This window comes from Mustela nivalis (genome assembly GCF_964662115.1).
Source record: "Mustela nivalis genome assembly, chromosome: 15".
NCBI classification, from domain to species: Eukaryota; Metazoa; Chordata; class Mammalia; order Carnivora; family Mustelidae; genus Mustela; species Mustela nivalis.
The window spans coordinates 35,490,436-35,507,750 of NC_139034.1; the positions used below are offsets into that span (position 1 = coordinate 35,490,436).

General features: G+C 43.2%; 1 protein-coding gene across 16 annotated transcripts in view; it reads left to right on the forward strand.

Annotated features, from left to right (window-relative positions):
* ENOX1 (ecto-NOX disulfide-thiol exchanger 1) overlaps window positions 1-17,315 on the forward strand; it is a 563,146-nt gene that overhangs the window by 419,743 nt on the left and 126,088 nt on the right. For all 16 annotated transcript variants that reach the window (XM_082701321.1, XM_082701317.1, XM_082701322.1 and 13 more), the window contains 2 exons: window positions 12,983-13,089; window positions 17,133-17,250. In XM_082701321.1, the coding sequence (XP_082557447.1) occupies window positions 12,983-13,089; window positions 17,133-17,250 (225 nt within the window). The remainder of the gene's footprint in view (window positions 1-12,982; window positions 13,090-17,132; window positions 17,251-17,315) is intronic.

The window sequence follows — 17,315 nt, forward strand, 5'->3', positions numbered from 1 at the left end:
AACTGTAGAATGTCAGAGTGAGAGGGGAGTTCAGAGACCCATTTTCTCACACCCTGTCATTTTAGAGAGGAGCGAACAGAGGTTCTAGAGAGGACAGGACACATCTTGGTCATTTAGCAGTCTGTGGGCAGATCAGAACCCAAGACTCTTGGTCCACTGTGCAGTTAGCTGTCTACCACTGTGCTTAGGTGTGTTTTTATGAACAGCAAAAATAAGCAGAGGAGGACATTATAGCTATAAATTTATAGCGTACAGGTGGAGTTGAAGAAATGTTCGGTGATACTCCGCGCTGGCTTCACAAGGAATATAAATGCTACTGCCTGGTTAGGAAATGAAGCCTTTGCCTCTAGCGGTCCCCTCTCTCCCCCTCCACGCTGGTGCCGATGCTCCATCCCTTGCCTCCAGTATTTCCCTCGAGCCCAGGCAGGAGCCTCTGTCATGCATGCTCCTGATATAGCTCATCGCCCCAGCCCCCTCCAGTACCCTCTACAGCACTTATTACCAAGCTCCCTATCCCCTTGAGCATTTAATTCTTTCCAATTATCTTACGCACATTGAGTTGTAGGGTTTGTGTTTTTCCTTCTAGCAAGACTTTAGATGACACAGAGGCCATTTACTGGTGCCCTTTCCCACCTCCCTGAGCTATGCCCCAGTCTGTATAATTCCCGGCTTTGTATCAGAGACCTCAGTACAACTACTGGCTGTTGGTCAAAGATTATAGATGGAAATGAAGGTGGTATCGGAAATCAGGCTGGACCCTAAAAACTGCAAGACATGTTCTATATGCTGGGCTGTTTGAATAAACCGTGAGCTCGGCTGGCTTCGCTCCAACATGCCATCTTCCTTCAAGTAGAACACACAGTATATTCTTCAGCTGAGCAACATGCAGTAGAGCTGTCCCAGCCCTGTTATTAATACTGTTGAGCTGGAGATCGGAGAACTGAGGACTACCATGCGCATTTGCTTTGTGGGTTTATGATAGGAATCAACGCCACCCTCATCTTAGATTCTTGAAAACAGACAGGAGAGGCTGTTGACCAGGCCTGAAGAGATGCTGGTTCTAATCCTGGCTTGACCATCAGTTAGCCAGGTGACTTTAAGACAGTCCCCTGAGCATCCTGGGTCTCAGTTTCCCCATCTATTCGGTAGCACAAGGATTTGACCAGACAGCACCCCTCTAAAGCCCATTCCCATTCTGAAAAGTCTACAGTCCTTATCATGTCCATGACTTTGATCCCTTTTCCCTTGAATATCTGAAACAGAGCCAGCCTCCCTGCTGGGATCCAGCCAAGATGCGGAGATCTCCTTAGCTGATCACAGAACAGTGGCTCCTATACCCTCCTAGGCGCATGCCCCGCTTCTGCCTCACTGTGGAGGTCATGTCTGCAGGGCAGTTCTGCAAATTTCAAGCCACATTTCAACCCTGGGAGTCTGTGCGCGGCACCGGGCTGGGATGATGCAGAGTCTAGACAGGTCAGGATCCTTGTTGGGGGTGCTGCACCTTCCCTGACTGGTCTCCTCTATCACATCCCCATCTGCTTTCTTGATTAAAATCGTGTTTGAATGAATGATGAAATTCACCCACAAATATTTACTGGGCGCCTTTTAAATACCCAGTAGTACACGGAGTGCTGGAGTGACATATGCGGGGTCTGTGACCTCCCTGTGGACCGTGATCCTGCTTTCAGGCAGATGGGTGTTATCATCCCCATTTCTTCTGCCTGGAAAGCTCTTTCTGAAACCACTCACTTCTTAGGAACATCTCAGCTAAACATTTTTTTTTTTTTTTTAATTTCTGCCAAGGGAAATTTGGCTTCTATGTTCCTGCTGTCGGAAAGGAATTTTATGAAGTGTTAAAATGTTTTCCATGTCTGTGGTCGTCATTGCTATCGTTCATCCATGGGAAAAAAAAATACCCTAATTGCTTTAGCAACTCGACAGGTTTTCTGCTTCTCCTCCAAATCATACTGATAGCTATATTTGCCAGTGTTTTAAGTGCTGGAAGCATTATTTTCATTTAAAAAAAAAAAAAAAAAGAAAGAAAAGGAAAAAAAAAAAACCTATTTGCTCTCAGAGAATCAATGTCCAGAGAAAATATTTTTTTATAAAAACTTTCAAATCAAGACTGAGCACAGAATTTCCTATTTCACAGGATACGAAAAGCAATAGGAGCAGATACTGGAAGCCTGCCAGATCTGAGTTGAGCCTTTTTTGGTCTCTCTCCTTTCAGTCTCACTGAAAATATATGTACTGAGCCACGTAATACCACTACAATAATAACACACACACACACACACACACACACACACACACACACACACAAAATGTTTTACTGATAGCAAAATAAGAGACAAAAATTAAGCCTTACACTCTGGAATAATAAGGAATTGTGGAAGCCTAGATTTCAAGAGTTAATATAGTATATGTTGAGTGAAGAGGACAGCAATTCAGAAAAGATAGAACTTTGGGGAGCTAGAGGTGAAACCCCGCCATCTTAATATGAGCCCACTTGAAGGGACTGGAAAAGAAGGCACTGCCAAGTGTAAGGAGGAGGTAGGAGGGGCATGGGTGGAGGAGGAGGGGATAGGCTAAGAGGAAGTGGTCTCTGAGCTACTTTGGAAAGAATCTGCCTGCAAACTTTTTTTTTCCCCACAAAAACTTTTTCAAGCCAAGACACTTTTAAACTAGATCTAAGGAAAAGTGAGGTGTCAGTATAGTTACTTTAAGGCAGAGATGATATGTTCTGGACTCTTCTATGCAATGGACGAAGAAGTACAAGTTGGTGTCCATCATATGACCTGCAAAGCAAAAAATATTTCCTGTTTCTTTATGGAAAAAGCTTGCTGACCCATCTTCATCTTCTGTGGGATCCCAGAGCTGGGGCAGATATTTAGAAATGGCTAGACCATCCCCTTTTGCTTTGGACCTCAAACATAGAGGCTTTCTTGAGGACACATGGCTGCTTGGTGCTAGAGCTCAGACTTCCCCACAACCTGGCTTCCTGGCTCTCCCTCTCTGCTCAGGCTCACATGGAGCCCCACAGTGTCCCATTCCTAAAAACACTTCCTCAGCCCTGCCCCACCTTCTCAGGTTCTCCCCTCCCCCAGGTTTATTATCCAACAACAGTGATGAACAAAAGTAGGGCAGAGTGGATTTCAGATGACTGCTGAGGGAGGGAAGTCCAATCCAGTCCAGGAGACACACATGAAGTAGGGGCCCTTTTGTAGACACTCCTTCATTGTCTTCCGGATTCCTCGGTACACTATGGGTCAGCTTCCTGCCCCATAACAATCTCAACTATTTGGATTCTTCCTTTTAGAAAATTCTACATACCTTAAAGTTTTGACCCAGGGGTCCTTCAAGCCTTTCCTGTCTCCTTCGGTGCTCTCTTCAAGCTTCTTCTCCTCCTATGACTCCGTTCTGTCAGTTGTGGTCTCCCCCCAGGACTACAAGAACCAGCAGTATCTTCAGCCCTATCCCCAGTGCCTAGCTCAATGCCTGGCATGGTACACCCCACAGTCCTCATGAGACTTTGCCCATAGTATAAATCCGTATACAAATGTTTATAAATAGAGTTGGCCCATGAATAACATGGGTTTGAACTGCTGGTCCACAGATTTTTTTCAATACAGCACAGTAGAACTGTAAATGTATTTTCTCTTATGATTATCTTAGTGTTCCTCTAGCCTCCTTTATTATAAGAATATAGTATGTGATACATATGATATATAAAATATGTGTTGATCAGCTATTTTATAAACTGTAAGCAGGAGGCTATTAAGTTTTGGGGGAGTCAAAAGCTATATGCAATTTTTGACTGGGGCTGGGGCAGGTCAGTATCTGCCACCCCCCACATTGTTCCAGGGTCAGATATACATAAGTTGAAGTCGAGCAGATACAATTCCATTCCCAATTTCACCACTTGCTAAGTATATGACCTTGGACAAGTAATAATACCTCTCTGAGAATCTGTTTCTTTATCCGTGAAATGGGCGTAATGGAAGCACCAGTCCCAGAGAGTTGTTGGGAAATTTAAATGAGATAATGGTTTAAATCAGAGTTCTCAAATTTCAGCATTCATTGGAATGATCTGGAAAGCTTGTTAAAACAGCTACTGGATTGGTGGTTGCCAGAGGTTGAGTTTAAGGGTACAGGAAATGGGTGAAGGACATCAAAAGGTACTAACTTCCAGTTAATCTGAAAAATACTTAGCGGGCATGAAATTGGAATACAGTTTGGCAATAGCTCTCAAAAATTTAAAATTCAGATACTCTTTTATCTGTTCCACTGCTAAGAATTTCTTATAAAGACCCTTATATAAAAATGTCAAAAGATATGTCTGAGGATGTTCATTGCAGCCTTACTAATACAGGAATACCTCAAATATACTGCGAGCTCAGCTCCGGACTCTCACAAGAAAGTGAATATCACAATAAAGTGATCCCAATGAATTTTTTGGTTTCCCAGGGCATATAAAAGATATACTTACCCTGTGGTAGTCTATTAAGGGTGCTAAAGCCTTATGTCTCTAAAAAATCACTGTATATAGCTTGATTAAAAAATACTTTGTGGCTGGGGTGCCTGGGTGATTCAGTTGGTTTAGCATCTAACGCTCGATTTAGGCTCAGGTCATGATCTCAGGGTCATGAGATCAAGCCCCGTGTCAGGCTTTTCGCTGGGCAAGGAGCTTGCTGAAGTTTCTCTCTCTCTAAAAAAATAAAATAAAAATACTTTGTAGCTACAAAATGCTAACCATCTGAGTTTTCAGGGAGTTGTAATCTTTTTGCTAGTGGAGGGTCCTGTCTTGTCACTGATGGCTGCTGACTGTTCAGGATGGTGCTCGCTGAAGGCTGGGGTGGTTGTGAGAGTTCCTTAAAATAAGATAGCAGTGAAGTTTGCCACATTAATTGACTCTTCCTTTCACTTGAACACTTAGAGGCCACTGTAAATTAATTGGCCTAATTGCAATATTGTTGTATCTCAGGAACTAGGGAGACCCCAGGAGAGGAAGAAAGGTGGAGGAACAGCCCATCAGTGGAGCAGCCAGAACACATACATTGATTGATTAAGTTTGCCATCTTATGTGGGTTTGGTTTGCAGCGCCTCTAAAACAATTACAGTAGTAATACTAAAGTCCCCTGATCAATATCATCATAACAAATATAATAATGAAGAGAATTTGAGATATGGCAAGCATTACCAAAATATGGCACAGAGACATGCAGTGAACAAATGGTGTTGGAAAAAGAGTGTTGGTGGACGCGACGGACAGAGAGTTGCCAGGAGCCTTCGATTTGTAAAAACCACAATTATCTGTGAAGTGTAATAAAGGGAAGCACGGTGAAATGAAGTGTGCCTTTCACATGCACATCAGTAGATTTCCAAGATATGTTAAGTGGAAGCAAGTCCCAGCACAGTGTATATAATACTAGCACTTGTGTATAAAGAAAGGAATGTTGTACATAGAAAAATAGACAAGTCTATACCATGTGTTTAAGGTTTTTTCTCTGGATGGAGATGCTAGCATCTGTTAAGAGTGGTTACCTTTAAAGAGAGAAATTGGATGGGAGGCAGCCAAGATGGGAAGGTAGCCTTTTATATTTTCCTTTGTTCCTTTTTTCTTATATATATCTATTACTTTCATTTAGTTGATAGGGATAATCTACCCAGGAGGATTTATTGGATTTTTAAAAGCCTCATAAATGCTGCATATGGTAAGGAACCATTAAAATTGTGATATTCTTATAGATTGTTGTTTTGATACTTCTCAAAATGTTTGAATATATGCATTAACAAGGGGATCTGCAGTTTCTGAAATGTATTGAGATTTATACAAAGCTTAAGAAGTCAACACCATTTAAGGTGACTTAAGAAGTCACCTCATCATTTATTTGAATCACCAGCCCCTGCTTACTTGAAGTTGGCTAAAAGCATCCTATTTCTTTTTTTTTTTTTATAATTTGATCACCATGTTTCTCTTTCTTTCTGTCCCCATCGCCATTCCCCCGCAAAGAACCAACCATCTGGCCTCGTCTAGCCAGGAAGTTAAGAAACATGCTGCTGGCTCAGGCTGTCCGACCTCAGGTTTAATGGGGCTGTGATGGATTCACAGTGTCACTCAGCAGTGCTCTTTTTCACCCATCTCCAGAGAAAACCCCAGCCTGCCCTTTTTCCTCCTCAAGTTGAAATTCTAGGCCATGCCTCCCTAATGTATGGGTCTGACCGTGTTAATTCTCTATTTCCCGGGCTTCCTGCCAGGCTGACTGGCAGGCTCCTCTGTGCTCAGGACCCAGAGTGAGTAGGCAGGAATCTCTCTGGGAATCTCTCCTCCCGGCTTGCCCTGCCCCTGTCAGACACTAACTGCTCCTCCCTCTGGCTTTGTCTTGCTCCTCTGGGTGTCCTGAGAGCCTGAATCACTTACTGTATTTTCTGTTACAATTCCTCAGCCTGGAGCCAAGACTCATCAATTCCACCCCAGCTTTTAGGATTTAAAAACAGTAACAAGCTGGGGGGGGGGGGTCAACTGTTTCATTAGTTATGTGCCTTTCTTTGAACATCTTTTCTGAGCTATTCTTAGAGGATGTGGAAAAATGTTATCCCTTAAAGGAAAACCACATTTCCTCAGAAGCTTACAGACTTAGGCTCTATGGTGAGCCCAGATTACATTAAAAACAAAAATTGAGTTTGGAAGACTTGTTTGAGATACTCTATTAAGGCAAGCCTTCTGCCTGGAAGGACTTAGTTTCTCCAGATATTTGCCACAGTAAAGGGATCAAAGGCTCTCTCGCAGCCATTTAGCTAGAGCGCACGAGGTAGGAAGTGCAGGGACTATGGAAGAACGCAGTCAGGAGGACAAGGAAAAGGCTGGGTTTGTGTTCTTTGGAGGAGCCTAACCTCCCTCTTCCTTGCATCCAAGGCTTTTCTTTTTTTTTTTTAATAATTTTTTTTTAAAGATTTTATTTATTTATCAGAGAGAGAGAGGGAGAGCGAGCGAGCACAGGCAGACAGAATGGCAGGCAGAGGCAGAGGGAGAAGCAGGCTCCCTGCCAAGCAAGGAGCCCGATGTGGGACTCGATCCCAGGACACTGGGACCATGACCTGAGCCAAAGGCAGCTGCTTAACCAACTGAGCCACCCAGGCGTCCCAACTTCCAAGGCTTTTCTGCCCAGAGCTCTGAATTTAGGAGCCTTGTACAACCCCGAAACCAGAAGTTTTGTGCTTGATGCTCTGATCCTTCTCAGAGAGTTTGTTTATTTTGTTTTATTCTATTTTACTTTATTTATTTAGATTTTATTTATTTATATGCCAGAGAGAGAGCACAAGTACGGGGAGCAGCAGGCAGAAGGAGGAGCAGATTCCCTGCTGAGCAGAGAGCTCAATGTGGGACTAGATCACTGGCACCCTGAGATCACAACCTGAGCCTAAGGCAGATGCTTAATGGACTGAGCCACCCAGGCAGCCCGCAGAGAGCTTGTTTCAGCAGGGCGTGTTTCTGGGTAAACGGATATCCTGTTCTGAGCTTTCCTTCCCTTAGACTGAAGGCAAGTCTTCTAATGGTAATTTACAAAGCTCTCTCCCAAGTGAGAAGTATGTTCTGAACTCAGCAGATGTCCGAACATTTTGACGTGGAGGAAAGCACTAAAATAAATAAATAAATAAATAAAGATTATTAAATTAGTCTTATGGATTTTTTTTTTCAGATTCTTATTTATTTATTTGACAGACAGAGATCACAAGTAGGCAGAGGGGCAGGCAGAGAGAGAGAAGAAGGGAACCAGGCTCCCTGGTGAGCAGAGAGCCCAATGTGGGACTCGATCCCAGGACCCTGGGATCATGACCAGAGCTGAAGTCAGAGGCTTTAACCCACTGAGCCACCCAGATGCCCGAGTCTTATGGATTTTTTAAAAAAATTCTGAAGATTATACATATACACATGTGTGTTATGTGTGTGTATGTGGGTCTCTTTACACATAGCAAAGAATGACTAATCACTAGTAGGATATTTAGTTAATTGAACAAGGAGAACCCCAGACAGAGGTGGCTCTGGTGTGGTTGTGGCATACATAGGCAAACCCAAATCCAAGTCTACAAATGCCTGAAGTCACAAAATCAAAACCTAAACACAACCAATCACAAGCAACCAATTAGACCTGAAGCTGTGACCAATCCATGATTTCCTTGCTTTGCTTCTGCCTTTTCTCTAGAAAAGCCTCTTCCCAGCCCTGCCAAGAAGGGGAGCGCCCCTTAACCACTGCCTATTTGGCATGGCCTGATTCCATCCGTTTTGCTCAAATAAACTAAAGATTTTTAACAGACCTCAGTTTATCTGAACGTGGGATCTGCAGCTGCAAAGGGTGATTAGCAACTTCATCGAAGCTCTGTTCCCCTTCTCTTAGGTTCACTTATACCTGCTGGATATATGTTACAGAATCTCTTTTGACATCTAAGACTGACATTCAAACGTACTGTGAAAAAAATCACTTTTAATTTTTTCTTGATTCTCAACCTAATTTAGGCAAAACATTATAATGTAGAATTTGACAGTGGGCTGGGGGAAATTTGCAAGGTGTGTGAATGTAGATTTAAGTTTTCCGACTGATCTTTTTCTGTTGATAGTACTTTAAAAATATTTATGTGTATAGCTGATCCAGCCTCAACTAGGGCCTCAGAACCTCATAGTCTCTAGCCCACTGGGCGCACTACTGGCACAGATTGGGGCTGATCTGAATTTGTTCTTCTATAAGCTGCTTTTTTGAACAAATGCCAGTATTACTATTTATCTCTTGTTTACTATTTATCTCTTCTCTGAGCTTTTAGGTAGAATTTTATTTTATTAATTTTATTTTTTAAAAATTTTATTTCTTCGATTGAGACAGAGGGAGAGCACAAAGTGAGAGTGAGAAGCAGATTCCCCACTGAGCAGGGAGCCCCACTGAGGGGCTCGATCCCAGGACCCTGGGATCATGACCTGAGCCAGAGGCAGATGCTTAACCGACTGAGCCACCCAGGCACCCCTTAGGTAGAATTTTAAAAATTCAGTTCAGTTAGTAACTACTTGTAGTTTTATTATATATAGAACAAGTAGTGTGAATTATATACCAGGGAAGTAGTGAGTGATGGTCAAATTCGGCAACTTGCTCTTTGGGGGTTCCCTGCTGGAGACAATGAAGAGTGTATACTGGGGCCCCCGGGTGGTGTAGTTGGTTGAGCATCTGACTCTTGGCTTCAGATCAGGTCCTGATTAGGTCCCCAAGTCTGGAGCCTGCTTCAGATTCTCTCTCCCTTTCCTTATATCCTGTCCACTCGTGTGCGCTCTTTTAAAAATCTTTAAAAAAAAAAAAAAAAGTGTATGGTCTTTACTTGTGACATCACCACTAGCAGTCATCCTGATTTATGATTTTGAAAATCTGCTGTCTTTAAATCACATTCATTAAGGCATACTCTTTGAGGTGGTTTTTCCCTAAGGATGATGAATTCCTGCTGATCCAGGCACTCTTTCTGAGTCCTTTTGTGTGCCCAAGAGCTTTCATTGCAAGACAAATGGCTGGTTGGGGGCAGTCTGCACAGAAATGAGAGAAGTAAACTGGGCCTTGGAAACACTGTGAGAATATTTATTAAACCTAAGCTGAGTTTCGCAGTTTTGGGTTTTGGAGGGGTTCTTTATTATTTGTTAGCCACCTGTAGTTTTGCTTTTAATTAATTACCATACCGAAAAGAACACAATTCCTGAAATTGAGAATAGTCTGGAAAATTTAAGACCTGTCTCAATTTTGAGTCTTGACTTCTTTCTGAACCCCCAGTTGTGTTTCAGCTCTATCGAGATGACCTTCAGGCATGTCAAGTTCAGCATGTTCAAAAGCAAACTCTTGGGCGCCTGGATGGCTCAGTGGGTTAAGCCACTGCCTTCGGCTCAGGTCATGATCTCAGGGTCCTGGGATCGAGTCCCGCATCAGGCTCTCTGCTTAGCAGGGAGCCTGCTTCCCTTCCTCTCTCTCTGCCTGCCTCTCTGCCTACTTGTGATCTGTCTCTGTCAAATAAATAAATAAAATCTTAAAAAAAAAAAAAAAAGCAAACTCTCTACCTTCTCTCTCAGACTTCCCCCTGTGCTTGTCCTCATGGTCTCTACATACTTCTCCAGGCTGAGCCATCCTTGTCTCCCCTTCTTGAAAGGGAGATTTCTAGCAAGTCAGCCCCTTGTGGTATCACCTCACTCCATCAAATGACTCCTTGCTCCTGCCTCTACTGCAGTGCTCTGCTTTAACTCAAGCCTTCATCATTTCTTCCAAACAAATCCTTCTCAGATGTGTGTCCTAGGGCTACAATACGAAGTTCACCAGCTGGCTTAGCATCCACTGTCCTTCTTGATCCATCCTCACTCAGCATTTGCCCCAACCCTACAAAGTCCTTTCATGACTCCATACCACCCTTTGAACTCAGGAGCAAGCATTGATCCATCATTTAAGGTCTAGCAACATTGGGAGTTTTGGGAGTATTTCCTGACTCCACCTACTGAGTTAGTTACTGTGTCCGCATAGCATCCACACGTCTCTGGCATAGGATAATTAACTGCTTATCTTTCTTTCTCCCTAGAGCCTGTGATCTCATCAAGGGGCAAGCACTGTCTTAATTATATATTTCTAGCAGTCAGTCAAGTGCTCGGTAACCAGAGGAACTCAGATATTTGCTGTATGAAAGGATGGATGGGTGGATAGTTGATTGCATTGCAACTATGCCCTGGGATATGGTAACGACTTGTTCTAAATAACTGAGGCACTTTAACTCAAACACAACACATTTACCACAGAACATGGCTTGAGTAGGTATGAGAGGATCTATTTTTACCCTTGAACTTGTGTAGTATTTGGCCACTAGGTCTTTTTTCTAAGTGCTTTCCCTTCCGTATGCTTCCAGAGGTGTTACTGGCCACTCTTACCTTCCCTCTACTTCACACACATACATGAACAGAGAATTTTCTCTCTAGTTTATTCCCTTTATTAACAACCTTTCTTGATTGATGGCAGAATTTTGACTGTCACCACCCAAATACTCTGCCTCAGTCCTTACTGCTCCTTCCCCTCTGGATACCACAGTTCTCACTCTTGTAGATGGCTGTTACAAAGCTCTACTCTTAAAGCAGTGGGGTCCCGTCCTCTTTAACAGGCTTGTGATTACCACCCCTGCCAGATAACCTCATCTGACTGTGGATTTCACCGGTGCATATTCGGCTGACTGCTCTGTGTTGCCCCTGCAGAAGGTAGCTTAAAGTCCCCCATGACCCCAGCCTGCGTGCAGACAAAACAGCAGGGAGCCGGGGCAGGAGGGCAGAGCCAGTTGTCCACCGGCTATGCTGCCCTGGAGCCCAGCAGAGGCCTGAGAGCTGGTGGTCAGGTACACATCCACACGTAGAGCAGCACACAATGTGTGACCCTGTCCAGACAAGGTCGGGGAAGGGAGCCATGTGTACGCACGGAGAGTGTGAGCAAAGGGGGTGGCACCTCCTCCTGCTGCAAACTGGGTGCAACCAATTCATCATGTGACCTAATGATAAAGTTTGATGAATAGGAAGGTTTGGAGTTGGGATTCTTTCAAGGTAGTAATGAGTAAACATCACAGCCTCTGTGAGAATTACACATTGATCAGGAAGTGGTTGCTCATTAGCCTTATGAGACATTTACAGTGTGATAAGTGAACAGAATCTACTTTCCTTCTCTGCTCCATCACACTCTTGTTTGTTTTGTGGGCTTCTTTTTACGATTGTTGTTCTTCTGTGGGGATTACTCGATTACTCTTTGTCATACTTTGGACACCTGGAAGATTTGGAAGAGCTTTGATGCCCTTTTTTATAATAGAGCCTTGGGAATCACGTAAGAAGGATTTATGTTAGAGTATTAGCATCCATGAGAGGCTAATTCTAACTGTGCCTTCCTAACTAAATATTCAGAAATTCAAGTTTAATCTTACTGTTAATTTGGTGCTATAATTTCCTAATCCCATGCTTATTAGATCAATAACTGTTGGTTGGCCCCACCCCTAAAATCCACTACTAAGAGCTCATGCCCTTCTCTGTACAGCTTTGTTCAGACCCCCAACATTTATCATTCCAGTAGTGCTCTTCCCAAGAGCCCCAAAAGTACTAAATGAAGTCAAAGTGAGAGAGTTAGCACTTCAAAGGGTTTGGGAGGGCAGCCTTATGAAAGTGAAAATGGCAGAACAGAATGGTACGTGGTCGTGATGAGCTACAGAGGGCGCCACGGGGTGTTGAAATGCAATCTGCATGCCTGAGCAGCTGGTTGGAGGAGCCTTGGTCCGTCTTGAATGGAGGCTATGGCTCCTGTTCCCCGCCAGAGGGCTGGAGGGCTGACTGCAGTGAGTGCAAGGGCTGGGGGAGGGGGAGGGGCAGGAAGGAGAAAGGAGCCAAGGAGTAAAAATGGCCCTTGAGATTGAGGGGCAATATGAAATAACTACTCATTGCCCCAGCTTGGAACTTGGAAATGGTACTGTCTTCCGAGGACTGCACTTGAGTCCTTGAGATGGAGACCAAAAAAGAAAAGATACATGTTTGGCTCTTCCTCATTCAGCCACTCCACCCCGGCTTCACCTCTAAGCCCCCAACCGACGTTCCTCTATCCATGTATCTGTATCTGTATGCCAACTCCAGATCTGTCTCTGTAGATCTTGGTATATAGGCATAGCAAGTCCCATTTTTAAACAAGAGCTGTGGAATGCTTGGAAGCAGATGCCCATGAACTCTTCCCAGTCGTATTTAGAATTTGTTTTAACCTAAAGTTATGGAGACAGACTTGAAGGGAGACCTCCCCAACTTTGCTAAAATGTAAGTATAAAAAGGCACAAATTGGATGGATATTGATGATGTTATTTCTACTGTAACATCATCCATAGACTCCTAGTGTCTTTGCTTTGCTTCCCTATAGTGATCACAACATAAATTACTTGTCTTGTTTGACTTCCTTGTTCACCAAAGTTGAGCAGATTGTGGCCGTTTTCAACGCTTCTACCAGACAAAAAGCTTGGGACCATTTCTCGAAAGCTCAGCGCAAGAACATAGACATTTGGCGAAAGCACTCTGAGGTTGGTGATTTTATGATTACTTTTTAACCACCATCACACAGCTGGATTGGCAGAGAATAGTGTGGCTGCAGCCATTTCGGTTTTTGTTATAGCGGGCAGCTGTTGTACCATTGTCCTGTCTCATTGTCAGCTCCGAACCCAGCTCAGACTTGGGCCTTAGCCAGAAGAGCAGCTGACTTAATGCTTAGAAAACAGAGTGCTTTTCTACCCCGCAAAGGGAGAAAGGCATCTCTCCCATTCATAGCAAAAAGCTCGGAAATAAGCCAAGACACTTCGCCTGCCTATTCTGAAGAAAAGTGTAATGTAAAATAGAAAACTGGCTTTTTAAATAAATATGGAGGGTTTTTTTTTTTCCCCCCAGTGTTCTGCAACATGATGATGATGCTTTGCTCTTTGGGCTAGAAATGGCAAGTAAGCCTTTCTTCTGTGCCTTCCCATCATAAATAAGGCCCTAGTCCCCTTTGCTAGCCAGACAGGTATGTAACAGCTCTCCCCAGAGTGCCTTTCCCTTGGGGGATCGAATGTCCAGGCTAGCCAGAGTCCACCCTTCTGCAGCAATGCATGTGTGAAGTGTGAGTATCCACCCCAAGGAAAGAGGCCAGACCCTGACCTTCGTTGCCACCCAGAAAGACCAGAATGTGTCATTAGTCATTGGTCGTGCAGCTGTTATTTTTAACTTCACAGTTTAGTGTACGCTTTGAACCTGTCGTTTAAAAGTAAGTATACTATCTTTGTTTGCTTATTTGTTTTGTGTGTGTGTGTGTGTGTGTGTGTGTGTGTGTTTTTAACGAGAGAATGTTTTCCATTTGGATGCCTCTCCATCTCTAGCATGTTAATATTAAAGTTCTCTAAATGATACTCCCTTCTTTCAAAATCCCCAAACTTATAGAAGGTAAGGCTTGTTTATTTAATGATTTTGGGCTCACACTTGTAAAATAAGTTTTTTATATGGAGTTTGAAGAACCACAAAGTACTATAATATCAATCATTTGGGTAGCATTTTAAGTGCCCATTAACTAACGCTAAATTACAGCTAAATACCAATGGCACTAGATGTAACATCCACATGAATACCAAATGAATCCTTTATTATCACTGTTATTATGGTGAATACTGAATGACTCCACAATAATGGGACACTTAAAATGCTGGTGCAATTTATTAAGAAGGACATTTTTTTATTTTGTTCACAAATACTTAAGAAGGTGGCTGGTGACTGATGTAGTTCTGTTCCTCTGTTCAGGATTATGAGTAAGGAGGAAGTGGGATTTCTCTTTAATTTTTTCAGGGGCCAGAAAAACAAAGGGTGCTGACCTGCTGCTCTCCCAGACCCTGAATTGAGACCTGAGTCAAGGCTGATTTTCAGGAGGAAAGAGAGTCCTCGTTTAGGATGAAATATGCAGATTGAGGGTTATGAAAACACAAATTGATATCCATAAACTGATTCAGATTTGGGAATAGAGGGTCTAATAATTGTTTATCTTATTTTTTTTTCCTTCATATAAACAGCAAATGATTAAAAGAAATGTTAAGGGGAAGGCAAGTGGCATTATGCTAATGATCTGACATAAAAAGGCTGTCACTAGTATGTGAATGTTGGGAAATAATCCATTATTGATCTAAATCACGCTTCCCACGGCCTGGTCCACTGCCCCTAGCCCTGGTCCCCAAAGGAACTGGGGCTGTGTCCCCGCTGCTGAGCAGGGCACAGGAAACTTCCAGCTTTGTTCTAAGGAAGCCTGCTCACTTTGCTGGGTCCACAGATCGTAGTAGAAATGGATGCACACGTTCCTGAAAGGTGCTCCTGCAAAGGGGCTATGTGCCTCCCTGCCACTCCTACCACCTCTTTTGATATTCTAGGAAATAGAATTCTAAATTACCTTTGATTTTCTCTCCTACATGTCGCTTAATTGATTAAATACCAGTTGGTAATTTAACATTGTGGATGATTTCTCTGTTGCGTATAAGCTTGATAATTGGCTTGATTTTTTCCGCGTTCCCGTGTACAGCATCTGTTAATTATCTGCAACACCTTCGCAGATTTATGAGAGTGTACGAGCGATTTACTGCTGAACCAGAGGCACCCTGTGGAAACACCCTCGGCTTTTTTTTTTCCCCCTCCAGTTGTTTTTTTTCCTTTCCAACACCCTTCCACACAAGAACAGCTACAGTATGACAGTTTGTCATTAACTGTGGGGACTCAACAACAGGCCCTTTCAGCCTCATTTATTCCTTCCTCCTGACTTTTCCTTGTTTCAAGTATTTTCACGCCACCTCTTTAGGAACTGGGATCTTTGTCAGTAGAAAAATTAGCTGTACACAACCTAAAGGCGTCCCCACTAATCACATGTGACATCCACCTCCAAGAGCCACTGGTGTTATTTACGGCGCAATTGGCACTTCTTTCTACTGGCTGGCAGGGTCAAGTGAGGAGGCACTGCCCATCCTCCTGGAGGCCTCTCAAGGCTCCCTGTGATGGGCATCCCTCTCCCAGGGACCTTGACTTCATGCCCTTTCTCCCCTTTCCTGGTCCTCTGCAGGGCTTGTTGCCAGGGTTCAGAGTTGACCACGTGAATACTGCTAGCAAGACCTAATTTTCTTTTGGTCCTACTACGTTAAAATCTGTGAGCTAAAGAGAGAGGAGAGTTCAGAGAACCTGTAACACAATAAAATACACACATCCATTAGGTGGACATTAGAACTATGTTTAAAATCATGCCGTTAATACATTAGGTGTTATAATTTAGTTTTATTGTTTTTCAGAAGCAAAATTATTTTAACTCTTTGACTTTTATTTAGAGACTTCAATTTCAGAGGTGAGAAAAAGAATAATGTAGTTCTTTCCCTGTTTTGTTTTTGTGAGGATAGTACATTTGACAGAACAGAACTGGTAAGGATTCACAAATACACAATATTCAGCTTAATACAAAATAATATAATTACTTACCATGAATAATTAGTGTCCTAGTTTTTTGGCAAGGGAGTAAAAAATTTATTGTGACTTGTTACTTTTTACAGTGAGTTTTCACATATACTCTTTGACTACCATCACTCCACTAGTAAGTAGAGAAAGTAAGATATGATCCTAAGATCTCTCAGTGATGTCAAAACAGCCATCACACAGAAACACTAAATGCTACCTGATGATGTGAAACACCAAAAAGGCATCGGTTCTATTTTGTCATCCAGCATCTTTGGCATTTTACCGTTTCGCTATCTGAATAGTGTGTGTGTATGATCACACATGGGCACGCGCACACAATGTAAGGGCACTGTTTTTTTTTTTTTAAAGATGTTATTCATTTATTAGAGAGGAATCATAAGTGGTGTTGGAGCAGAGGGAGAGGGAGAAGTAGACCCTGTGCTGAGCAGGGAGCCCACGCCGGCTCAATCCCAGGACCCTGGGATCATGACCTGAGTTGAACGTAGACGCTTAACCTTAACCGACTGAGCCATCCAGATACCCTGCAGGGGTGCTACTTTGCATGAAGAATTATTGTCTCTGTTATCAACTTAGCGAACCAAGTGTATACCATAATCCTAAGGAGTTTTGCATGCATTAATTTATTTGATCCTCAAAACTGTTATTAGCACAGTATTCCAATGAGTAAATCAAGGTTTAGAGAGATGAAGAAACATTCCTGAATTTACACAGTGGTCAACAAGACCTTTTATAAATGTCATTGTGCGTATTTCTTATTAGCTCAGAGTCCCTCACATGGCAAGAGGCATTTCTGTGGAATCCTACTAGGTGATGCTATTATCCCCTTTTTGGCAAATGAGGAAATTGAGACTCAAGAGATGAAATAATTTGCTAAAGACACCCTGACTAGTCACTGGTGAGCAGGGATTTATCCTTGGCTCTTCCTACTCCCCCACAGCCCTCAGAACTTTATTCCAGATTACCTGGGGCAGTGTTTGGGAGGGGAACACTTCAGGTTCAAAGCGTTCAGATATCAGTCACAGTACACCTAAAGACCACTGGGAAAAGGTGTGTCGACATATGTCTGAGACTCTGACATCCTCCTGTCCTCTGCTTTCAGGAGCTCCGGAACGCTCAAAGTGAGCAGCTCATGGGCATCCGCCGTGAAGAAGAGATGGAAATGTCAGATGATGAGAACTGTGATAGTCCTACTAAAAAAATGCGAGTAGATGAATCAGGTAATGCTGACGACGGCCACACGCACCCCTGTGAGGCGCTGTCGTGAGGCGCCATCGTGGTCTTC